At 37.8% G+C, this 26,711-nt stretch overlaps 1 protein-coding gene across 1 annotated transcript; it reads right to left on the reverse strand.

Moving 5' to 3' along the window:
• Positions 1-973: 973 nt before the first annotated feature.
• On the reverse strand, positions 974-26,646 carry LOC5569811 (protein takeout). Its single transcript, XM_001652979.2, has 4 exons — positions 26,201-26,646; positions 1,949-2,186; positions 1,754-1,887; positions 974-1,685 (listed from the first exon to the last, which is right to left on the reverse strand). Exons 1-4 carry the CDS (start codon positions 26,268-26,270, stop codon positions 1,384-1,386), a joined length of 744 nt encoding a protein of 247 aa, XP_001653029.1. The 5' UTR covers positions 26,271-26,646; the 3' UTR covers positions 974-1,383.
• Positions 26,647-26,711: the final 65 nt, after the last annotated feature.

Here is a 26,711-nt window from a genome sequence, read left to right on the forward strand (position 1 = left end):
ATAACAGTTGATGCAACGCAAAGATCGATATGCATAATAGCAACCAACACAGATAAACAGCTGAGTAAATTCGCCAGATTTATTGGTAAAAGAACAGTATAGAAGCTATCGTTCGTATGTACAGCGCCTTTACTCAGCATCAAAGCTTCAATAATCTTTACTATTGCGCTAAATGTAGGTTGGGTTGCTCATTTTTTTTTTAGTCTTTTTTTTATTACAATTGGAAATTGCCAGATAATTATTTTACTAATGTTTCAATACCTAGGGTGCAGAACTACTTGACCACTTCCATGATTCACTTTGGCATGGGAGGTTTTTCTCGGCCGAATAGTCTGAAACTTTGCAATAATATGTTGTGGCCAATATGAGCATTCTAGCTTTCAAAAAACCCCACTGCCGAAGTGAATCCAACGCGCTAAGAATGGGGTCCGGCTTCCTATGTTTTTTTCTGGTCGATTTAAAATGATCAAATCAATCCAAAGCGACAGATAAAACCAAGCGCTGAAGAGAAAGAATCCAGTTCGATCCGAATTATTTCAAATATAACGTTAAATGTTTAAGGAAGTTGAACATTCACGTTTCAGCAAGGCTTTAAACATTTTTTCTTCGTGTTGATGAACATATACGCTATAAGTGTTATCTAATTTAATAGTCATGCCTTCTGATGTCAGCAGAATAGCGTTCACTTTCCGTTCACGTATTACACCTAAGAATCGCGTGGTGCTAATTCAATCAAGTTTCGGATCATCCTCTCGAATGCTCGGTCTTTTTTTTTCGCGCCAACTCAAATGCATTTTGGCGATTGCATGTTTGTAAACACCAATTTACATTAACGTCGAACCAGTAACAACAGAACAAACAGCTGGATTGGCGGGATACCTTCTTCGAGGGGGATCATCCCGACGCGTATTATCATTCTTCAAGGTCAGTACCAATATCGCTTTCGGATGTTCGAAATAAAACAAACTCTACCTCACGATGACTCAGGAGTTTAAGTTTCAATTTTATTCGATTCATTCGCAACCCGAGGGAAGATGATGCCTCTTCTCGAATTCCGGTTGCGATTCTATTCCTTGTATACTCCGTCGCAGGCTTACTCTCTTAAAAACTAAGTTTATCCAATTCTTAATTAGGACTCGTTATAAAAACACTCACACACAATTAACTCATAACTCATCACAGACAACATAATTCCAGTAAGTAACACCGTTTGCAGGAAATTTGGTGAGATAGTAGAGAGGAGGATGATTGGAAAGATTTCTAGTAACAATAGTAATTACGGAACCATACGCCTTAACCAAAATCATCGTATTAAATTAATAAGGTTATGATTAGAATGAGGGCGATTTTTGGTGAACGGAATAAGGCGCAGAAACGAATGCCCTACGCTGGGAAGATGTCATCCATGGTGGCCAGCTTGAGGATTTCGTTGGCGGTGTTTTTGAAGGTTTCCGAAAGGCTTCGCTCCAATCCGGGCGTCAGTTCGTCCAGGAAGAGGCGCGAGTTGTCGTTGATGAATTGATTGCCCACTTGGCTCAGCGTCGCGTCACCGTTGAACAGGTCCTTCATGTCGAACTGACCCTTCTCGATCTGGATCTTGACGGCTAGCCGCTTGGCCCGCATGAACGCTTTGCCGTCCTTATCGTAGCGCTCGCAGAACAGCTTGACACGTGCTCGAGAGTTTTCTGTGTGAGTGATTAAGAGGGAGATCTGTGAGTATGAATTACAAAACCTAGATGATCCTCGATCTTACCTAGAACACCCTTCAGGTCACCGGTACCGGCGATGTTGAGCAGCAACAGTTTGATCTTGAGATCGTACCTTCCACGGAAGGAAAGCTTCGGCAGATATATGTTGAAATCGAATGTCAATTTGTCGAGGTTCACTCTGAAAAATCGAGAAGATGTTTAAGGAATGATTGAGAGTTAATTCAAACTAGCTGACTCACTTAAGATTATCGACTTGGAACTTGCTGGGCCCATTGACCAGCAAATTGCTGAACGTCGCCTTGAACTCCGCCCCTCGGTCCATGTTGACCGAGGCCAGGGCCAGCGGTTCCAGCGGTGGGATCGAGAATTCATCGGAAATTTTCCCTGTAGCCAATCGTGGCCTCAGGGCATTTACCGAGTCCGTGATACATTTGCTAATGTCGGGATTGCTTCGTCTACACACTTGGATGGTCGGGGCTGAATGGAAAAAGAATGATTATAGATTAGATATGGTGTATCACTAAAATCATAATCAGGATTGAACAGTGTTTTACAGATTCAACGAAAACGGCGATATTTTTCAAGTTCTTACACTTCACTAAAAGTCATACCTATAAAGCAAAAGCTTATTAGATAGTTCGCTGTATTATTTAGGTAAGTTGGAGTTTACATCGATTCGATCTAAAACCAATGCAAGACGAGAAATTCGGATGTTAGGGAAAATTAGGTGAAATTTAATGCCATGAAAAAAGTAACCCCGAAAATTCACATAAGACATATGAACATAAAGTTTGAAGTGTTTAAAAGTACAACATTGGCTGCCCAAGAAAAAATAGAAGGCGTGGGGCGCAGCGAGCTAGGTGGATTGACCAGGTACACCAGGACCTGGAGAGCGTGGGTCACAGTCGTGGATGGAGAGAAGCGGCCATGAAACGAGTGAATTGGCGAAATATTGTTGGCGAGGCTTTATCAAGATAATGGATGTAAAGCCAAATAACTACTAGGGGAACATACGTATTCTCGGCAGTCTAAGCCGATGCCGCGCTTCTTTTGTAATTTTCTCGGCCATCCGCAGACAAATTCTATGTTTATATGTTTACACCTATGCGTTGCTCGATCCTCTATCGATTCACAGCCGGACAGACTTGTCAACATGCTTTTGCAAATGTTTTTACAACGCTGCGAACATCTCTTGACAGTGGGACTATTGTCGGCAGCCTCAATCTCTTCGGCAACTTTCCCATAAGAACTGCTGGTGAATCTCTTCGGCAGCTCCAAATCAGTCGCATTTTGAGCCGTGTTCATTTGAATTGATGACATCTCTGGCGATATTGTTTGTTCAGCCTCGGAAATCTCGTCAGCGGGAAGCGGGCAAAACAAAGAATCATCTGAATGTTTTCATTGGTGTGTTTTGATAGAAAAATACTGAGTATTTGGCGTTTGAAATTTGGTGGCCGATAATAGTCGAATGGTGCCGAAGCCGTAAGTCTCCCTACATGTTCTTATCCTCTGGATTTTTTTTAATATTCGTATGGAAACTTCACACCCCATTTTCTCAATGCCTTCTTTTTACAGATGAGACTGACTTGAAATTCATCAAACTTTTGATAAACACTCTAATTTAAGATCTAGCAACACGGCCGGGCTAGAAACAAAGTGCCCTGTTGCAATCCAATTTAACTATGTGAAAGTATGCCTTTGCCAAATGAGAAGTGGTCTTTTTTGACAGGCAATTGATTTCGTTTTTGAACTTTGACCTGTCGCGTCTTGTCTGAGATCGTACCATATACCATCCCGATCACTAGATCATTTTTTTTTTCACAAATTTGTTCGAGATGGATAGTAATGACGTCGTCAAGTAGCTGTCAGTTTTCGGAATATATCACCTACTCAATATAATACACCGTAGTGGCAAAAAATTCACGAAGCCGCGACGTTGAATGGTTACAGTGTAGAATTCGTAAGAAGAATCCTCTGAAAACATGAACCGAAAAAGCATCGCCAAAACGCAACCACAAAAAGAGAATACTGTTCGGATAAGCTAATCGTTCTATCCGAAAATTACAAACTCAATTCAAGATGTTCTCAAACAACACGTTGAAGGAATATATATGTGCCCTCAAAGATAAGTTTTCAGTAGACGAATTTTTATTCTTTTCCACTTTTTGGCAATTTTTCCATACACAGCCCATGAAAATCACGTTTTCTTACGCATTTCATCCCATACTAAATGTATGGAAAAAATTTCATCGATAGAACATTTTAAAACCTATCGATTATGAAATTATAGACCAAATACTGATCTCTAGCGGAAAAAAAATCCGAGATACATTCGATCTTCATTATCTGCTACAGTGAAACCTCCATGAGTCGATATTGAAGGGACCATCGACTCATGGAAACATCGAGTCATGGAACAGCAATCCTTTGGAAAGCTGTTTGAAGGGATCATCATAGTAACCATGAAATTTTGTTTCCAGTATGGTTCCATGAGTCGATATCGAGTCATGGAACATCGACTCATGGAGGGATCACTGTAGTTTGGACATAGCGTGAAACGCTGAGTGATGACGATGCTCCAAAAATTTCGCCACTATCCCACTTAACGAGATAAAAATTCGTTGATGCTTTCTCTTTTTGACGTGTACTACAGAAAATTGTAGAAATGGGTGTTTTGGATTAAATTTACGCATCAAATAATTTTACGAAATTTTGTAAGACGAAAAGTCAATTTTGTTTATCAACACACACTTTGTAAAAATGTTATGGAAACGATGTGTGATAACATATGATGTTATCAATAATAACCAATTTTGTTATCATTCGGTTATCATTGATAACAGAATGTCAAATTGATAACAGTGATAATGAAAGATGTTATCATTTTGATATCATCCAGTTATCCGCCTCTGCTCGGGCAGTTGGACATCGTGCTCCAGATGGGCAACATCGACCCCGATACCGGTGGACAAAAAAGATAAATTTCAAATCCTTTTTATGCCTGTAAGAACAATAACCCAAGTAACATTAGTAGCTGAACAATCGTTTATTAAGCTGAAATGAGCTTAAGAGTGTTTTATTCAGCTCTTATTCAGTAAAAATGTTTGTTGGGAAGTGTTGTGTCCAGTCTCGGGTCGTGTATTATGAATGTATGTTATTCCTTACGATAGCACAGACCTAAAATTATGGGATTTAGATGTCTTTAAAAGGTTTTTTGAGGAAAAAGTTCGATCATTTGGTTAGTAACAATCAAATCAGATCAATACCTACTAGTTTATAGTTTTTTTTAGCAAAACAGAGCCGCTTTTCACACTCATATGAAGGTTCAACCACGGCTCTCCAGAATTAGCCGTTTGTTCTAAAAGCCAACAGTGTTGCAGTCAACAAATAACATATATAAGTCATGTCCAAATCTTAAAACAGAGCCTAAACAGACTAAATTATACAAAAATTGAATAAAATGTTCGGTTCGTTTGCATTTTCCATATATACAATTGTTGAATGGCAAACTGAAATTTTAGCTCTTTAAAGAATGTTCGAAACCTCTGAGCAGAATCTCAAAAAGAGAAACTTAAAAGTAGATGGAGTACCGTGTACCTTTTAATTCCACTCCTACATGCTTATCTTTGACAGATACGCGTATTTCGACTACCACTTGCAGTTTTCTTCAGTGTCAGTTACTCGTATCCACTGAAGAAATCGTCGCATCTCTCTACCTTAAATACTAACACCAGATAAGTACCTACACAATCAATCTATCTAGGAAAAATTTTCACACGAGTATGCCTGTCATGTCTTGGTCAAAAATTGAAAAGGGGGATAATAATAACTATACAAATCCCTAACTATCTACCTATGTATTCAAGCTCGTTTATATTTCTTAGGTACAAACTTAAACAGCCTTGACTGTCCGTTTCCTTGATCCCTATTAAGAAGTAGTGAAGGCTCTTGTTTGTAAACTTCTAAACTTTCAGCGACGTCTAGTTTCCAAGTAGTCAGCTTAAATCTAGATTAGGATCAACAAAGGATAAAATTAATAAACTGAATAGAGCAAGAGTATATAAAGTTTCGCTGAAAGTTTAGAAATTTACAAACAAGAGCCTTCACTACTTCTTAATAGGGATCAAGGAAACTGACAGTCAAGGCTGTTTAAGTTTGTACCTAAGAAATATAAACGAGCTTGAATACATAGGTAGATAGTTAGGGATTTGTATAGTTATTATTATCCCCCTTTTCAATTTTTGTCCAAGACATGACAGGTATACTCCTGTCAATATTTTTCCTAGGTAGATTGATTGTGTAGGTACTTATCTGGTGTTAGTATTTAAGGTAGAGAGATGCGACGATTTCTTCAGTGGATACGAGTAACTGACACTGAAGAAAACTGCAAGTGGTAGTCAAAATACGCGTATCTGTCAAAGATAAGCATGTAGGAGCGGAATTAAAAAATACACGGTACTCCATCTGCTTTGAAATTTTAGCTTGAAATCAATCAAAAGTTGTTTTAATAGACGGGATTGGTGGTACAATGACTACCGCAAAGATAAACAGAAGGTCATGCGGTCAATCCCAGGCCCGTCCCTTTCCTCGTACTTTATAGTTGTATCTTTCACTTGCTTCTATCTTCCCCTCTTAATATATCACAGTTCATAGCATTTGATAGAACCCGAGACCAGGAATGGGGTGTGACTCAAATCTCTTTCGGTGCTACACGCGCTGCTGCGAGATAGCACCCAAAATTCGAAAGAGACGTGCAGGAGTACCGTAAAACGGGGTAACTTTGATAGTTTTTTCGAAGAAAACTTGAATATTTATGCATGCTGTTACAAAGATGTACAATTTATATTTTTAAAACAAGTACTGGCATCCTAGCTATCGATTGCAGTCGATAGATTGGCAAAAGATTTAGTATGAATTGATGTATAATTTTTCATATAATCGAAAGTTGGTATTCTGATTTGGGGTAACTTTGATAATGGAGTATGATTCGAACAAAATTGAATGAATAACGAACATTTGTAGGGCATTGCATACCGCTAGGCGTTTAATGTTATATGGAAATTTTTGACTTAAATTACAAAAATGGTCCCAGTTTGTGAAATTGCTTTTCGCTAAGAGATTTGAGCCCATATTCAAGTTCTATGATAATTAGGCTGTCAAAGATAAGTGACCATTTATTCAAAACTACATCAAATAGTGATCGTAGAACAGATTGTTTGTAAGCGTTTCGGGTATGCTAAAATTGTGATTTTTTTTTAAATTTGTATAAAAAGCCTAATATGTTCTTGATTCAAATGAAAATCGCTCTTACATGAAGTGTCATACTAATATTCTTTAGTTTTGCATTCGTTTTGCTTAACTGAAAAACAGAAATCATGATATTTCGTTTAGTATGTGGTGGGTTACGCACTATCAAAGTTACCCGCATTATCAAAGTTACCCCGTTTTACGGTATTTGTCTCTGGACTGCACCCTGGCTGTGCTGTCTCGCAATGGGATGCATGGTATCTCATTTTCACTCTTTGCGTTTCGTACACGCGCAAACAAATTCACTTGAATTCATTTTATTAATATGTGACTGTCAAAATTCTTAAACACGTTGAACATAATTCGTCACCACTTTATGTTGCTGACTTTACCAAATATGTCAAGATCCACAACAATACGATTTTGCAAAGCACTTATTAAGCTTGTCCGCTTTCAAAGCATACTTTGCTGAAAATATTCTAGAGTGGATTTTGTGCTTTCACGAAAGAGACTGAAAAAGTAGAGATTGTGCTTTGCTTTGTTTCGCACAAAAACAAATTGTCTCATGCGCCTTGCTTTGAGTTTACTCGCAAAGAATGGGAGACGCATAATCAATTTCTGAGTGGCATGCTTGTTTTTGGCACTGCACTGAGTTTTCAGACATTCCCTGCTTCCATCATTAAAGCACGCCATTCTTTACGACTGATACATAGGCGGTCTGAACCAACAAGCCTCTCTGCCATAAAAATTATACCTTCCCGTATGGACTGGTATAGACGCAGTGGTATATACGGTCTACAGTGGGAGCCAGTTTAATGCATCATCATTGGCCTGGATTCTGAAATTGTTGCCTAAGAATAGAAGATCATCAACACTTACACACTAAGCTCTTACGGTGAATTTCACCGTAATCTCAACAGCTGAACAGTTCGGTGAAAAAAAAAACACCGTAACTTTGTCGGAATTTAACGGATTCCGGTGATTTTTTACCGAATACTGAACAAATTTACCGTACTCCGTTAATTTATTTTTCCGAACTGTTCAGCTTTTGAGATTTCACAGGAATCCGTAAAATAATTTAAGTGTGTATATACTGAGGGTGTCTGTTAATCCCAAACAGTCATCTGATTGGTTCCTTGTGTAAAGTGCAGCTGGTCTGGCGATACTAGAGTAGCAACCACGGGCGGCCAATCAAGCTCAAGCTCAAGCTAAAGCTGGAAGCAATCGAAAGTTGTTTAAATAAGTTTTGAATTGTTCTTACTTAATGTTTATAGAAACAGTTAACAAGCCAAATATTGAAGAAAAGGCTTTAAACTCCTATTGGGTTACACTTCAGTCAGCTCTGCTTTAAGGTAATGATGAATCGAGTCCTTGCTTAGCCTAGTGATAAATTCCATGGCTTCAAAGCAAAGCTATGCTTGACCGGGCTCGATTCGTAATGGAATTCTTCTCTCCTTCCCTGTATCACTGTGCCTGACACACGATATACGAATGCAAAAAAGGAAACTTTGAAAACTGGGAAAACTCTCAGTTAATATGTGTGGAAGTGCTCTTGTGCGTCCAAAAAACAAACAAGATCTGGCTTCTTTCTAAGTTATCCTTAAAGTTTCCTTTCAATTTATGAGTGAATGTCTCGAGGATGGAATGCGACCTCAAGCATGAGATAGTTGTTTCCTGCCTAGTACACTAGACCAAAAATTTAGGTTATTCTTTCGCAGAATGATAAAAAGTGTCCCGGTCACATGTATCTTCACATGCGATGAATTTATAATTACATCTTCGAATGATTTTATGGCACATACAGGTGTAAGACTGATCGGGTTAATGAAATAATATCGTCATGGGTACTATTGGGTTGTTATTTCATTTGATCGCAAATGAATATTCACGATCTTTGTCCCACTAAATTGGATGCCACCGATAAGCCATTATCGTTAGATTCTAACCTGGAGATCTCACCTATAGGTGTACCTGGCAGCCGTTATTCTTGATGGCATTCAATAAAACTAGTGAGCTCTAATTATTGTTTGTGGAACTAGCACCAGCCCAGGAGAACGCCTCTTCCAGCAAATGCTTCCGTAGCACAAGCCCAAGTAAGGTGCCGGGGACCTTCATATCTAGAATGTGACATAAGAGCTCGCGATCGATTTCCTTGATGTGACTGAGGTACGTTACAAATGGCGCTGATCGATTATTTTAGCCACGTGCCGTCCATTGAACACCGGGCTCAGGCTCGTCTTTGAACCATTAGCGGCCCGAATCAATATGCAGGACGCAGTCGGTTCGATCGTATAACTTGGCAAATTGAGTCAGAACGGTTTCCTCCGCCCAATGCGTCGACACTGCTGTGAATGTCATAGCCGTGCGAAACGTGGTGTTCGTAATGGGCTGTGATATGCCATCTTGATCATGTTCTACGAAGTGTTCTAACCGGTGTGGGTCGAAGGAATTCTGGACTGATTGATCATTACTGGTGCACGGTGTGCTGGAACACACATATTATCGAACTTGCATGAACCTCCGATCTTTTTTCACTAAAAGTTAGCCTTGATAGTCAAGAAAAGCTTGCGGAATATTAAAAAATCTTTCATCGGCAAAAAATTGAAAAAAGTCGATTTTTGTATTTTTACCCTTCTCCCATATATGAGTTCATAGGAGAATATTAGAGTTATAATAATTTTGATGCATTGCAGACTTATTTGATATACCTAGATCACGAATCGATTACAAGACGTTTCAAATTGAGCATAATTTCTACCTACATTCACACAATGTGACCAGCCCATTGTGGTATGCCGTTTATTAACGACATCGCATTTTTACATAAATTTATTAAGGTAAACATACTACAACTTATCAAGTTTCAATCAATGTTTCCTATTCTACTGAATAATTGAAATTATTGGAGTTCGTTATTGAACATGAAGCTTTTTTAAGATAACAGACAATTGTATAATTACATGCAACCATTAAATAAACCGCCATACAATTATATAGGGCAATGTACTGTTTCAATTTTGTATGGTATGTTCACTCTAGCTGATCTTGTTATTCACATTTGTTTTGATTGAAAGATATTCCTTGTATGAGTAACTTTTCAAATATTATATAATATATATTTGAAAAGTTGTCATGCCGATTTATATTGAAATCTTGCAGCCGCTGGTTGGGTGCGTTTGCTAAAACCTCAATAACTAAATACATACCATAAAACGGGGTAACTTTGATAGTTTTTTGAGAGAAAATCGATTTTTTTTTATTTGTAAAACAAACACTGGTTTGTTAGTTATCGATTGTACATGAAAGATTGCATAACGGTTCGATCTTAATGAATCTATAGTTTTTCATATAATCGAAAGTCAGTTTTTGGTAATGGGGTAACATTGATAATGAGTAGATAAGCACATGAAAATCCAAAACAAACTATTGTTTGACATCATCACAGTTTGAATTGGATTGAAGAATGTTAATAGAGAAACTGGATTAGATTTTATCAACTAAAGTACAGAATTTATTGAATAAAAAACATCTTTAAAAGGGTTTTCAGTCAAAACAAACATAATAAACACCATTATAAGTTGATCGATAATCATGTTTCGACATTGAATTCACCATAAATCAATCGTTTTTGGAACATGAATGAGTATAAATCGACTGAATCCCGTAAAGTACATGAGGCGTTGCATACCTCTAGGTTTTTAATGTTATATGGGAATTTGTGACTTTGATTACAAAAAGATTCCAAATTGTAAAACTGTTTTTCGCTATGAGGTTTGATACCGGATTCATGTTCTACTATACCTAGGCCATCTAGCATACGTACCGAATGTCATGTCTACCTACATCAAGTGATAGTCATTATACTACCCTATGACTATGGTACCTTTTGCTTGTTCGTACCTTGTGGATTTCTGAGCTATAAATACTGACTGCTGTATGCGCAGAAGGGAGAGACTTCCCGGACTGTGGATTTATTAACATATCATTTTATTCTTTATTTGCAGGATATAAAACCGAATTCATTATAGTTTCATGAAATAGTGCTAGTAAAACAGATCGTTTGTAAGCGTTTTGAAAGTACCAAAATCTCATCATTTTTTAATATTCGAATATAAAGCCTCACATACTCTTGATTGGCACGAAAACAGCTCAGAGGTGAAGTGTCACTCTGATACTCCTTAGTTTCGTATTCGTTTTGCTTAACTGAATAACATAATTTTGGTTATTTTGTTTAGTGTACGTTGGTTATTGAAATTGTTGTGTCTATTTCGCAAAATGTGCCCTCCATAAGTGCGAAGTCGTGAATAAAATGGCTGGATTACGTTGGATCGATTTGTTACCGTTGCCACATTTATCCAAAGTAATCCAGCCCTTTTACTCAAAATCAGGCTCTTCAAACCCCAAATATAATGTGCGCATTGCATATGAGTAGATTAGTGACTGCACAAAACTTGAATCACGATGAGCTTGAGACCATATAAGCCATTCACTGTTAATCATGTTATAGTGAACCCGCTTTCAAGAAGTTTGCGCGTATAAGCACATGAATACAGCTTATACTGCCATGTGTATCAATTTCTGGGAATTCCTATTCTGATTAGAAAACTATACCACATACGTAAAATATTACTGATTTGATTCAGAAAGAAGAATACAAAGCGTTCGTATGAGCTTTTCTGAAGTGAAAAGTGAAATTTCCATTATATAAAATACGGCATACCACCATGGGCTGGTCATATTATGTCAGTGTATGTAGGAAATGATGCTTAAATCTAAGAATTCATTCATGTTAAAGATATGTCATGTCAAATTGGTCATTAGGTCGTTAAAAGTCATCATATTAGTGTATCTCTAATATTCTCCTATGAACTCATTTATGGAAAAAGGGTAAAAATACAAAAATCGTCTTTTTTCAATTTTTTGCCGATGAAAGATTTTTTAATATTCAGCACGCTTTTTTTGACTACCAAGGCTAACAATTAGTGAAAAAAGATCGGAGGTTCATGCAAGTCCGATAATATGTGTGTTCCAGCACACCGTGTGGTGGTTGGGATGGGATTTCCAAAACATAAAGAAAATGGATTGAGTGGTGAATGAGCAACACTGGGTTAATGTATTCTCTTAATCCAAAGAATATTCAAATTATGATAATGTTAGTGATACGGGAACGATGACATTCTAGAAGCTAAATTCTGTTACTTAATGTCCGATTGTTGTCAATACAACCAATCATATGAGGGAGTTACATCAGGAAACTGTTTAACAATAAGTGTCATCAAACGTATACACCCGATTTTGTTTTTGGGGGATGCGTACCGTGCAAAAAAGTTTTCAGTTCAAAAATTCAAAAACCGTGTAAAAAAAGTAACACCATTTCTCGACGTTTCATGTAAAAATAAGGTTTTGGCATAAAATTGTGTATGAAAACTTTTTTTGCACGGCCGTGTAAAAAAATCCGTGCAAAAACAGAATCGGGTGTAGTTGGTGTTGCATGCTTTACAGCATAATGATATATAAATGTTCATGTAGCTGGGAATGCTGTAGAAACAAATTTCCAGTTTTTTATTTTTCATAAATTTTTGGAAAAAAATTGTGTAGTACACAGTTGATAAGAATACTACAGTCGACTCTCTGTCGATTTTCAGTTCCTTCAGGTGCTGTGTACTAGACTGGCCCAGTTCAGTATGGGAGAAAAATAAAGTTGAATAATTCCACGGGGCACCCCCCAGGATTACTCCTTAGGGTTAGAGAAGGACTTCCTGAAAATTTCAGCTCATTTGGTCGTTCTATGAGCTGGCGCTACTGAATTGAAGTTAATATGGGATTTTCAGCTCAAACATATGGGAAACAGCACACCATCTTCTGCTTGGGTCAGGAAATTGTTGATCGCGTTCAATTGAACCCAGAATGTCAAAAACACTACTTGGTACCATAGCGAACAATGTGTAGAAGGTTGTATCATGATTAAAATTGAGAAAGGTGGTGTTTTTACTATTTGAAGTAGATTTGCAATACTGCTTTGTATTTCTTCTACACAACTGGAAGGTGAATGAAATTGGGCTTAAATCCAGACACAACCTTCTGCAACCATGTTCATTAGGGTATCAACTAGTGAATTTGTCATTCTGGGCTCAATTGAACGCGATTAACTAGTATACGGCACGAAACAGTGACATAGGGTCAATTTTCAGTATAATTGAAACGAATATTCCGTACAAACTTCGAAATGAATGCGCCAGCTGGGGGAGCAACCAGATGAGTTGAAATTTTGAGAGAGCTTTTTTCTTACCCTGAAGCATATATCTAGGGGGTGCCCCGTTGAGTTTTCAAACTTTTTTGTTTAAGGGCCAGTCTACTGTGTACTTACTCATTTGGCTTTACATCAATTATCTTGATAAAGCCTCGCCAACAATAATTCGCCAATTCCCTCGGTTCATGGCCGCTTCTCTCCATCCTCGACTGTGACCCACGCTCTCCAGGTCCTGATGCACCTGGTCAATCCACCTAGCTCGCTGCGCCCCACGCCTTCTTGTACCGACCGGATTCGTAGCGAACACCATCTTTACAGGGTTGTTGTCCGGCATTCTTGCCACATGCCCTGCCCAGCGTATCCTTCAAACTTTAGCTACCTTCACGATACTGGGCTCGCTGTAGAGTTGAGCGAGCTCGTGGTTCATCCTTCGCCGCCACACGCCGTTTTCATGTACGCCGCCGAAGATCGTCCTTAGCACTCGGCGTTCGAAAACCCCAAGAGCTTGCAAGTCCTCTTCGAGCATAGTCCACGTCTCATGTCCATAGAGGACTACTGGTCTTATGAGCGTTTTGTACATCGTGCATTCGGTGCGGGGTTGAATCTTTCTTGACCGCAGTTTCTTCTGGAGCCCATAGTAGGCACGACTTCCACTGATGATGCGCCTTCGTATTTCCCGACTAACATTGTTGTCAGCCGTCAACAAGGATCCGAGGTAGACGAACTCGTCCACCACCTCGAAGGTATCCCCGTCTATCGTAACACTGCTTCCTAGGCGGGCCCTGTCGCGCTCAGTTCCGCCAACCAGCATGTACTTTGTTTTCGACGCATTCACCATTAGCCCGACTCTTGTTGCTTCGCGTTTCAGGCGGGTGAACAAATCTGCCACCGTTTCAAATTTTCTCCCAATAATATCCATGTCGTCCGCGAAGCAAACAAATTGTCCGGATCTCGTGAAAATCGTGCCTCGACTGTTAAGTCCGGCTCTCCGCATGACACCTTCAAGCGCAATATTCAACAACAGGCACGAAAGTCCGTCGCCCTGTCGTAGTCCCCGCCGAGACTCGAACGAACTGGAGTGTTCGCCCGAGATCTTCACGCAGTTTTGCACACCGTCCATCGTTGCTCTGATCAATCTTGTGAGCTTCCCGGGAAAGCTGTTCTCGTCCATGATTTTCCATAGCTCTACGCGGTTGATACTATCGTATGCCGCCTTGAAATCGATGAACAAATGGTGCGTAGGGACCTGGTACTCATGGCATTTCTGGAGGATTTGCCCAACGGAAACGATCTGTTCCGTGTTCGAGCAGCCGTCGATGAAACCTGCTTGGTAACTTCCCACGAACTCGTTTGCTATAGGTGATAGACGACGGAAGAGAATCTGGGATAGCACTTTGTAGGCGGCGTTTAGGATGGTGGTTGCACGATAATTTTCACACTCCAGTTTGTCGCCCTTTTTGTAGATAGGGCATATAACGCCTTGCTTCAACTCCTCCGGTAGTTGTTCCGTTTCCCAGATTCTGACTATCAGCCGATGCAGAAGGGCGGTCAACCTGTCCGGGCCCATCTTGATTAGTTCGGCTTCGATACCATCCTTGCCAGCGGCCTTGTTGTTCTTTGTTCTTGAGCTGTTGAATGGCATCCTTAACTTCCCCCATCGTGGGAGCTGGTTGGTGTCCACTGTCCGCTGTGCTAGCGTAACCATCGCCTTCGCTGTTCTGACCTTCTATGCCTCTGTTCTCTGCGCCATTCATGTGTTCATCGTAGTGCTGCTTCCACCTTTTGATCACCTCGCGTCCGTCCGTCAAGATGCTCCCACCCTTATCCCGGCACATCTCAGCTCGTGGCACGAAGCCTTTGCGGGATGTGTTGAGCTTCTGATAGAACTTCCGCGTTTCTTGAGAACGGTACAGCAACTCCATCTCTTGGCATTCCACCTCTTCAAGGCGGCGCTTTTTGTCCCGGAATAGGCGGGTTTGCTGTTTCCGCTTCAGTCTGTATCGTTCCACGTTTTGCCGCGTACCATGCTGCCGCATTGCAGCCCGCGCTGCATTATTCTCCTCTAAAACCTCCTAGCACTCCTCGTCGAACCAATCGTTTCTTGAGCTCCGTTCCACATATCCGACAATGCTTTTGGCAGCGTCGTTAATGGCTGCTTTGACTGTCCTCCAGCAGTCCTCATCTAGCTAGTCCCTATCTAGCTCGCCCTCATCCGGCAACGCTGCCTCAAGATGCTGCGCGTACGCATTGGCGACATCCGGTTGTTTCAGCCGCTCGAGATTGTACCGGGGCGGGCGTCGGTACCGTACATCATTGATGACGGATAGTTTTGGGCGCAGTTTCACCATCACCAGGTAGTGGTCGGAGTCAATGTTAGCGCCACGATAGGTTCTGACGTCGGTTATGTCGGAGAAGTGCCGTCCATCGATCAAAACGTGGTCGATTTGCGATTCTGTCTGCTGAGGTGATCTCCAGGTGTACCGATACGGGAGGCTGTGCTGGAAATAGGTGCTACGAATGGCCATATTCTTGGAGGTGGCAAAATCTATCAGTCGCAGGCCGTTCTCGTTCGTCAGCCGGTGGGCGCTGAACTTTCCAATCGTCGGTCTGAACTCCTCCTCCTGGCCAACCTGAGCGTTTAAGTCTCCTATGATGATCTTGACGTCGTGGCTTGGGCAGCGGTCGTACTCGCGTTCGAGCTGCGCGTAAAATGCGTCCTTGTCATCATCAGTGCTTCCGGAGTGTGGGCTATGCACGTTGATTATGCTGAAGTTAAAGAATCGGCCTTTGATTCTTAACTTGCACATTCGTTCATTGATCGGCCACCACCCGATCACGCGCCTTTGCATATCACCCATCACTATGAAAGCTGTTTCCAGCTCGCGTGTGTTGACGCAGCTCTGGTAGATGGTATGATTACCTCTAAACGTTCGCACCAATGCTCTTGTCCAACACACCTCCTGCAGCGCTACGATGTCGAAACCGCGGGTCTTCAGTACATCGGAGAGTATGCTTGTACTTCCAATGAAGTTGAGAGATTTGCAGTTCCACGTACCGAGTTTCCAATCGCTAGTCCTTTTTCGTGGCTGTGTTCTTTGCCGATTGTTCCGGTCCGTATTCTCTCGTTGACGTTTCTGTGCTGATGTGTTTTCACGGTTGGCTTGCAGGGCCTGACACCAACCCCCTAGATTTCCGGAGGACCATTCCCCCCAAATGTTCGGAGGGCCATAGTGCGCAGTTTAGCTTAGAGTCCTTCTCTGGCACTCGGACGATGATCCCCTGACATGGGGAACAGACGCTGTTGTGAGCCGCTCCTAACATGGAGTACAGTCGCTCCAGGTTTGCAGAGGGAAAAGCAAACCTAGCAGGTGCTGTGTATTTGACGTATGAATAGTCTTACCAAATCAACAATGAGACAAATGGACTACATAGCAATCCCTTATGAAAATTCGTCACAATAAATCGGGTTGAAATTTAAAAATTTAAGTAGATGAAAAAATCGAATTTAGTACTATACCATTTAATTCCGCTAGAGTTTGTATCCTTTGACAGATACGCGTATTTCGACCTCAACTGTAAGGCCGTCTTCAGTGTCGTGTACTAGACTCGACTTTAAAAATTTGCCTTATGGAACCAGAATTAGAAAATATAAAATGTTTACCGTGCAAACCTGGAATCAAACCAAAAACATTATAATCGATAGGCTCGAGCGTACACTACATGCCAACCGACGCCACGATGAAACAAAATGTATGAATTTCGATAGTCCAATTCGCTGTGTATACGGCAAATACCTGTTTTGATTCGTTGGCTGGCAACGATTTTGTCGATCTGTTTAAAGGTTGACGGTGCGTTCTGTTGTACATGAAATATTCAATACTTATCAGAAGTGCTCAAGAAAAACATGTTTCTTTGATTGAAGTACACAGTTGAAAAAAAAAGTCATTTCAAAGGGAGCACTCTGTAGAAAATTTCTTGACCTATTCGGACAAGAAATGTTTCTACTTTTTTGAACGAAATAGCATACTTTGCTTAAGTTGAATATAATGTATCAAAATATTACTTTTGATGTAGTGTTTACTTACTAATTGTTCACGAGGCGGTAGTTTAGGAGTTAACGGGTATCATGTTCTAGAAATAAGCAGTAAATATATTTTTTTAAGTTCAGAGAAGTGTCTGTCCATTTTTGGATCCAAGTGGTTTTAAATCTGGCCATGGAAGAGAAATCTTATATTTTTATGGCTTTTTGCAATAAAAATCAAAATATACCATACATGAATGTTAAAAACAATTCAACGCATCGTTTAGTGTAGTAAAATTGAACAAACAATCACTAATGGTTGCAGTTCAAGCCAGTTCAGTTAACCAAATCATAATATTTTATAACATTTCAATGTTTAAACTATAACAGCAAATATGCATTCCACAAGCTATTGAAGATGTATTAGATTCAGTCAATTTCAAATCTTATAAGTAATAGCTTTTCATAATTTTAAGTAAAATGTAGCTGTCCGGATTTTGATTCGAAAGAGTCCGGGATTATAGACAAAATTTTCATCGGTACAACGAATTTAAAAAAAAAAAAGACAATACCCATTGTTTTGACAACTTTAATGGTATAATCCCAATTATCAGAACAGTTCATCATCTTTAGTAAGGTTTGACATAAAACAAGTCAATTGCTAAAAAGACTTTTATGAATACTCGTTAAAAACATGGTTTGAACATTTGTGCATGCTTAAGTGTCTGGGAATTGATTCACTAGGGAATGTTTTAATTCAAAATTAAATATTAGAATCAAATATCATAAATTCAGATTTCGGACATACTTCGAAAAAATAAATTTTCTCTGTGCTTTTACTGACACTTGGCCGGGAGCTCATACTTCTGGAAAGAAAGCCATTTATAAAACAATTATTCGTTCATTCCACTAATGCAACTATTATACTTAGCAGTGCTATTCAACATCATTTTTTTAAACTTGAAAAATTTCGATTTTGCTGCTAATGAATTTTTCAAAACTGAGTTCAACCTCTTAAAATCTGTTTAAACAAATTAAATTGCAAATTTTAGAGTTGAAACAAAGTCTTAAACAATAATATTCTCGTTTTGATTATTTGTTATTTGAAAGGAAATTTGAAGGCATTGATCATAGTCAATTTTAATTAACAGATGGTTCTGTTATTCAAAATGTTTCAGATTTCGTTTTATCTCAAAAGCCAAAAATGGCTCATATTCCGAACAGTGGCGATTTCAATGGTGATTATTATAACTTTTAAAATTTTTAGCCGTAGATGACATGAATTATAGAACAATGGATCATCCTGTGAAGAAATACGGGTAGATTTCTTGAAAAATCGCTATAATTTTTTGAAGAGTTCGGAATATGAGTCACGTTTGGAATTGGAGGCAAAACAGCTTACTACCCCGTTAAGTCATTTTTTTTAAAATACTAAATCTATGTTTGAGTTGATTAATTTGGCACGAGGGATCCCAAGTAACACAACTTGTCTCATACAAATCACAATGACTCCAATATGACTTGTTTAAATGTTCTGTTTCATGGCGAATAAACTGCAATTTATATTTATATATGATCGGAAAAGCGCAGAAGGTGGAGCTTGTGCAACATAATTTTGATGTCAAAATTATGCATCATATGAGTTTAGGTATACATACATATGTATTATACTTTGTTCAACAAACCATAAACGCAACATAATGCTGATGAATTGGAATGTCAGCAAGAAAAATGTTAAAGTGCAAATATTGACAAACCTTCATTTTTAAATGCAGTATTACGACTGAAGTGAACTGTTGTTTAACAGTAAATTCTTGTGCGAATCAAAAGTTATGGTGAAACACGCAATTTTGCTTTGTGAAAATAAGCTCGCCTTCATGAATCGTTTGATTTATTGTGTGACATCAAAGTAAGTTAACATTTTGGAGTAGCGAAAATTACATCATACAAATAAATTAATTTATTTCGTTTTGTGCCTGAACAAATCCATTTTATTGAACTATTATTAATATTTTCAAATCTAGAATACATGAAACTTATCGTTTCAGTGAATATCCATAATAAAATTCAAAAAATAAAGATGGTCACTTATTTAGAAACACTGCATGAAGAATGTTTTGGGATAAGACAAAAATTGCGTTGCTAATCATTTGTCATAGTTTTATTGAAGAGAGTGCAAAGTTTTCCTGGACAACTTGTGTGTTCTATAAATATATAGTTTGTTGAACCGCTTGACTATGACAGCATATAAGAATATTGACTGTGGTAGCAATAAAGGTATTGAAAGCAATATTTATAAGAATCATGGTATGACGTGCCATCGCAGTGAGTAAAGATAGTGAAGATTAAATTCAAAGGAGACTTACGCGTTAGTTCAATGCAATTTAACAAATATATTTTTTTTTTGCTTGCGGGACGACTTACGTACACCTACAGACATATTGTCAAGAATACAATACATTTTGCTTAGATAATTCGATTGCTTTTAAAACCTTCGGTTTGAATACTTAGCTCATATGGTTGAAATAATTGAATTTCTGTTAGATATCATTGAATTCCTTAGGAAATTGCATACATTTAGGCGTTTTCGGCATAATTCTTGAAATTTAACTACAGGTATGTTCCGTTTTTATCAACACGATCGTTAATTTTCAGTTGACAAAAACGGAACCGTGACAAAAACGGAATAATTTTCTTAGACAAAATATTTTACAAGTTTTAAAAGAAAATTGCAATAAAACACATTTTCATCATTTAAATGCACAGTATTGATGTTTAGGAGCTGTGAGGAGCATTAAGATTGTTCATTCTTATAGGTTCGTAATAAAAGTTGTTTACAGACTCCTATTAATCAATATGATTTGGTAAAAAAATCATTAATAGTTTTAGTTTTCGTAGAAAACATTTCAATAAATGTTATATAGAATATTAAAACGATAATCACATAAATATCATTTGCACCATAACGTGCGTCATATTTGTAAAAATAACAACAAGGAAGGGGATCAGCTGAGCTTTGTTTTTTTTTAAGGAAGATTAAACAAGAAACAAATTTTTTTCTAGTGTTCTTTCTCATCCTTCTGCGTCTTCTTCTTTATAGCATTACATCCCAACTGAGAAAGAGCCTTCTTCTCAGCTTAAACACTTCCGCAGTTAGCAACTGAGAGCTTTTTTTGCCAAGGTACACTTTTTGCATTTTTGACCACACCCGATTGGCGATAAAATGTAGAGTTATGCTGCGGAAGTTTTGCAAATTGAAATTAATATTTACGGTCTCCTGTGCTTTCAATTACCAAAATGTTTACAGTAAAATGATTATGGTGATCTTTCTTCTAAAGTTATTACTACAAACTTAGACAGGGATGCACTAATCGCCAACCTAGAACAGTGGTACTATCACCTTTAACTTTACGTTAGATCACGAATAGACTGACAATAAACTCACCTAAAGTTCTAGTTTTTTGTTAAGTTAATATCCCAGCCCCGTCAAACTTTGTTTTGTCATCAAGTAGGCTGCATGTAATCTCCCATACAAAACGACAGATTAGTGTGCAGTTGATTTCCAGTGAATTTTCCAAATCGTTTCTTTCACTTAGCCATGTCGGAACACTTGACCAATGCAACAGTGAAATAATTATATAAGTCTATTAGCCCATTCTTAAGCCATTTCGTGACATACATACATTATTTCATTTTTATTGATATAGAAGATCATCAAGAACACAAAAGTGTACAAATTCAAGAACAAGCATCACAAAATTAGAACTTTTTGTTAAGAAATTATTTTGTAAAGTTTTATGAATAACCGTATGGCTGTTGGTATAAGACTCCTAATTAACCTTTTAGTCTTCATGTGGGGAAGGGGTTCATGTCTGCTCTAGATCAAGATCCCAGCAAATTTGGGATTACAAAGTGCGTGACGTGGAAACGCCCAGTAACAGTTTCTCGCATTGTCAGCCATTTCAGCACTTTACTCTCTTCCTCGATGCAAACGTATTGTATGGATATTCCAAAATTTTCTATAGATTGCTTAGTTTTGCTGGACCTGTTCCCCTACCCCTTGGAACAGGATCTAATCAATGGCTGTTTGCTATAATTTGTGCAATGTTATCTAGTTTGAGCCATAGAAGATAATGTCCAAAATATGACGGGGTCGACAGTCTTATCAAAAATAAAATAAACTCGATCATGTTTCTTGCCATTGCCCAACATTCTTGAGTGCATCCCTTATAAAAAAGAACCGAACTCATATGGGATCGTCTCTTGAGATATCTTACGGGCCATACAAATTATTTATTATTTTCATACAAAAAATCATACCTTAGGAACAGGGGGTCATAAAACACCAAAATTGTCTTACGTAATTAATGGACAGTTCCTATGTCAATCAGATTAACATAAAAAAATCTTTGATGACATGTTATATAAGAAAAAGCAGAAGTCTCTGCAACTCTCTAAAGTACGTATTCAACTAAACAAAAAATCCAGTTGTGTCTTGGACGTGGCCAGAGCAACTCTCAATTGTTGAAGGATGGGTCAATCTTGTCCAACAGACCATGTTCAGTATGGAAACTTCAATTGATTAGTGGATAAGAAGGAGTCAAACTTTATTGAGTCATACATGTCTTGGCACCTACCATGTATTGTAGGTGCTCAACATTAACATAATGCCAAAAATTCAACTTTGAGGCTATTGAAAAGCATTTGAATTGCTTGAAAATTAGTATCTAGTTTATATTCTAAACTTTTTGAAATAAAAAAAAATCAATTTTTGTTTGTTGATAAAAACGGAATAATTTGTTGACGGAATCGGAACGTGACAAAATCGGAGCGTGACAAAATCGGAACGTGATAAAAACGGAACATACCTGTATTCGTTATTTAAATAAATATTGCATTGTTAAGAATTTTACAAGCATATTCGGATTCAGGGAGCTCAAATTTATCATATAGAGTTGTTTTGGAAACTAACAATAATGGCATTGACCAGTGATCAATTTCACCCCAAAATGAGATTTTCTGATTTTTTATTTTAGAGGAATTTGTTAACACTAAAATGACATTTGTTAGAAAATTTCGGTACATAAGTCGATGAGGCTCAGCTTCGTACTTGTTTTCCTGCATATAGTTGTTTGGCATTGTTAACATTATAGAAAACAGACTATAAAAACCGTGAGAAATGATCAATTTCACCCGAAATTACGGTATCATTGATCGGTACAATACTTCCCGTCAAGAGTTTAAATAAATATTATGTGGAAACATTTTCAATGCATGGATGAAGCTTCTTAAATCTAAAGAATCGTTGTTCATTTTAATCAGATATTGAGAGTACCAAAAAAGTAAAAAAAAAACAAGATGATTGTTCAAAACTTTTCCGGAAAACTTTGTGTTACATTATGTTAACGAAAAACTCCTTTACTAAGTAAATACAAAGTGTTTTTCAAAAATTTGAAATATTTCACTACTTTTTTCACAAAAAAACGCACGAATACAGTGTTCTGTTTGATCTTTCGACCTTGACACTTGCTTTTGCCGGGGCGAGCGACGAGGGCAGGATCAAACATGTCGCGCGTTAGTGAAAAAGTGGCGTGATCGGTGAGTTCTGTTTGATCCTTCGACCTTGACGCTTGCTCCTGGGCAGTGCGTCAAGAAAGCCCGAACAGTTTTTTTTTATTCTTTTTGGGTCGCGCGCTTATTTTTTTTCCTGAGTGCTTTTTTATAGCCGAGCAAACGAGTGAAGCCGAAAGTGGATTGTGGCTGCTCAGTCAAGGATAACGGATCAATTGGTGAGCTCGTTTCATGCTACTATTTCTAATCTATAAAATATATATGACTGCACATTTAATCGTTACAATGGTGGGATGTAAATATGATTTTTCAACAAACTATGGATGGTTCGTCACTGTAAGTGTCGACACAAACTCTGATTCATGATTTATTTATGTTTAACATTTTCAATGGTTCGACACTACAAGTGTAGACTTGCGAAAGGTTCACTTTATTCAACAAACTTTGGATGGTTCGCCACTGTAAGTGTCGGCATAAGAATAAGAGTGTTCTATGATGTCCCAACCAATCGAGTTTTTTGTTTCTTTTCAAATGAGTAAAATATAATAACACATGCTTTCGTCCTGATAGCTGTAGGAATGTTACATTTGAATGGTTCGTCTCCTCAAGTGTCGGCATAATTTTCCTCTACATAGAAATTGTTCATATCAAATGAAAATATTAAATTTACATATAAGCATGTTTTTATCTCACAAATGATTATTAATCATAGTCTAATCGCTTATCAATGAATCCTGTGACCCAAAGATCCTTCCCTTTAACAAACATCCCTCCCAGTAACCTTTGTGGAGATGCAGAGGGTAACACGGTCTCCAAAAAGCATTCCTTCCCCCAATCCCACCTGACTGCAAGGACGTGGCCGGCGCCGTTATTGACCCTATTTAAATAGAGGCACTGAATTATGCACACTGAAGAAGATTTTGGCCAATCCCAGCCGAACTTCTAGTTGATTCTTTGTGCATTTTCACTGACTTCGGTCAATCACGGAATAGCAACCATTGATATGTGTAGTCAGTCTAAGCTAAGCTAAAAAACGCACGAATACATCTGTGGAAGAATAACATAACTCAGTTGATACTCTTTCAAAATCACCATTCTATATTCATTAATATACACTTATATGTGGGTAGTTTTAAAATGATAATTTTCTTGAAATATTGCTTAAAAGTATTAAATATCTAAAATTTCTTGGTCGGTAATGTATCATCCATGCTATCGAAAGTATTAAATTTCAATTTTGTTGCATTTGTTTTATAGAATGCTAAAAAAAACTAATATTTGACTGGAAATAAACATAGTGAAACAAATTGTGTTTGAAACATGTTTGAAAAGAGTATGTATTGTTATATATAAGGGACGTGAATATGACATGAAACAACCGAAATATGGCACATAATCAAATATATGTTTTCATATGTTTGGATTAACACGGGAAACATTTTGTAACATAGTAAACATAATTGAAATATTTCCAGGAAAATGGTAGATTTGTATTGCAAAACAAATAATAAGCATCATTAGAACATCTTCATTCAGGTTCAATATTAGGAAGTTTAACAAAACAAGAAAACGACTTACTTGATGCATGACATGTTCTTAAAACTTTGTAGCAACTTTTGTAGGACAAACTGTATAGTTTTGAATCTAGATTTATGTTTTAGGTGCTACTTGGGATAACATAAAATTGTTATTTTTGCTTCAGAATTCTATTAACAATTAAAATGTTGTTAGGATGAATGTAAAAACTCTTCGAATTTAAGTAACAAAGTTCATAGGGGTCATATTTCATATTCTTGCTGTAGTAAACTGTTCACGAACATAAATTTCAGTAGATATTCCATGTGTTATGTTTCAAGACTAATTTCATAGCAATATCTTTGTAACAGTCATTTATACCGTATAACCTTCTTTTAGACCTACCTTAGTCGAGTGGTTAGAGTTCGCGGCTACATTACAAAGCCATGCAGAGAGTATCTGGGTTCGATTCCCGGTCGGTCCAGGATCGTTTCGTAATGATTTTTTTTAACTTCCCTGGACATAGAGTGTCTTCGTCCATATCACATGATATAAGAATGTGAAAATTGCAAGTTTGGCAAAGAAAGCTCTCAGTTAATAACTGTGGAAGTGCTCATTAAGCACTAAGCTGAGAAGCAGACTCTGTTCCAGTGAGAACGTAATGCCAAAAAGAAGAAGTTCTTTATTCATACCTTATTTAAAAGTTGCCAATTTATGTGATTGTGGGGATTTTAATGAAGACATTAATCATATTGTATCATAGAATGAAATTTATGAGTAGTTTAGAAAAATTTATCGGTTTTATTACTGGACATGTTCGTCATATACTTGGTAGCAAATGTCCCTCTTTTTTGAAATTATTATAAAACTTTTTGAATGATACTCCATTCATTGCTTGACAATTGTTTTTTTTACATTTTATTTTCAGATTAAACCAAAATTTTTTGATTACCCTCCTTTGTTCTTATTTTGTCATTACCATACAATTTTAAGTTCCCGGATTTATAATGGTTAATTTCCGTTAGTGTCTTTATATTTAATATTTACATTGTAACGGTTTTGAAAAGCCTAAGAGATATTGTATCTCTTGGAGAAAGTTTTATATTGGAAATCACTCATAGGGGTTTTCCTCTCCAATTAATGTATAAATATTTCAACCGGCAACAACTTTTATTTGCATTCAAATAAGAAAATATTTATCTACAAAAACATACTTTCCTTAGATTTTGAATTATCGTTTATATTTACATTTTTGAATTTTTGGCACTTCATTTGATCGTTGACATATTCAAAAACTTTTGAATCAACTTTTGAACTACTTTATATTTTTTAAATAACTACCAATTCAATGACGATTGAATCCTTGTGACTCATACAACAGTCCTAACTGCAAGACAGTATACATTAAGTTTAGGTCCAGAAAAAATATATTTTCTAAATTAGATCAACACATCAAGAAGAGAGTAAAAACCTCAACACTGGCAAAAGTACTGAAAAACTCATTCACTTTTCTCCTGGATCCAAAACTTTGTTAACCTGTAACATTACTTGCCATGATCATTAATTATAACCAAAACTCACAACTAAGATATCAAATCATCGTTTATAATATAACTTCGATCAAAATGCTGAAGGAAAATTCCACCAACTTATTTTTAACTGCAATCTCATAGCAAATTGTCCCAAAATATGTCAAATTAAATAATATCTACAAGTTTCCGCATTCAATCATAGTCCCGCTAGCAATGATTCGCATGTTCATGTGAACTAAGCAGCTTTGCATGATTGCATCAATTTGGTTTGAAGCCTGCTCGCCGAATCTCTGAAAATTGCAGTTTATCACCGATCCCATCACACTTAGCACAGACGATGCAAAATGACACTTACGTATGGCTCCATGAATGGATTCTATCCTCAGAACGACTCCGATTAGTAAAAACACGCTGACTGCTTTCATTTTCCTATGTTATGAAATTCACACCAACTTCTTCGATTTATTTTATGTTTTCAATTCAGTCACCACTTTCACAGCACTTGTCTAGAGTCCATGAACTTGGGATCTTGCTCCTTTGTTCGTTGCACCGATTCAAGCACTCGCCTAGTGCTTCCTTGTGCGAACGAAATCTCTATCTCTCTTTCTCACTTTCACTGGTTATCCTTGAGCAGAACTCTTCACCGGAAGCTTAACTCGAAGAATCACAGCGAAACTAACACACAAAGGATCCTATGTTCCTCTTCTGTGGGACTACCATAGGAACTTGCGAATCCAGGAAATTCCTCTACGATCTACTCTCTGACTGGCGCAAAACCGAAGCCGACTGTCTTCGAAGCCGCCCGCTCGGGTGCCTTTTATAGAATGTTGTTCCCTTGTCGAGGCGACGCGGGATTCTCATTCTAA

This window comes from Aedes aegypti, chromosome 2 (genome assembly GCF_002204515.2).
Source record: "Aedes aegypti strain LVP_AGWG chromosome 2, AaegL5.0 Primary Assembly, whole genome shotgun sequence".
In the NCBI taxonomy this organism is placed as follows: domain Eukaryota; kingdom Metazoa; phylum Arthropoda; class Insecta; order Diptera; family Culicidae; genus Aedes; species Aedes aegypti.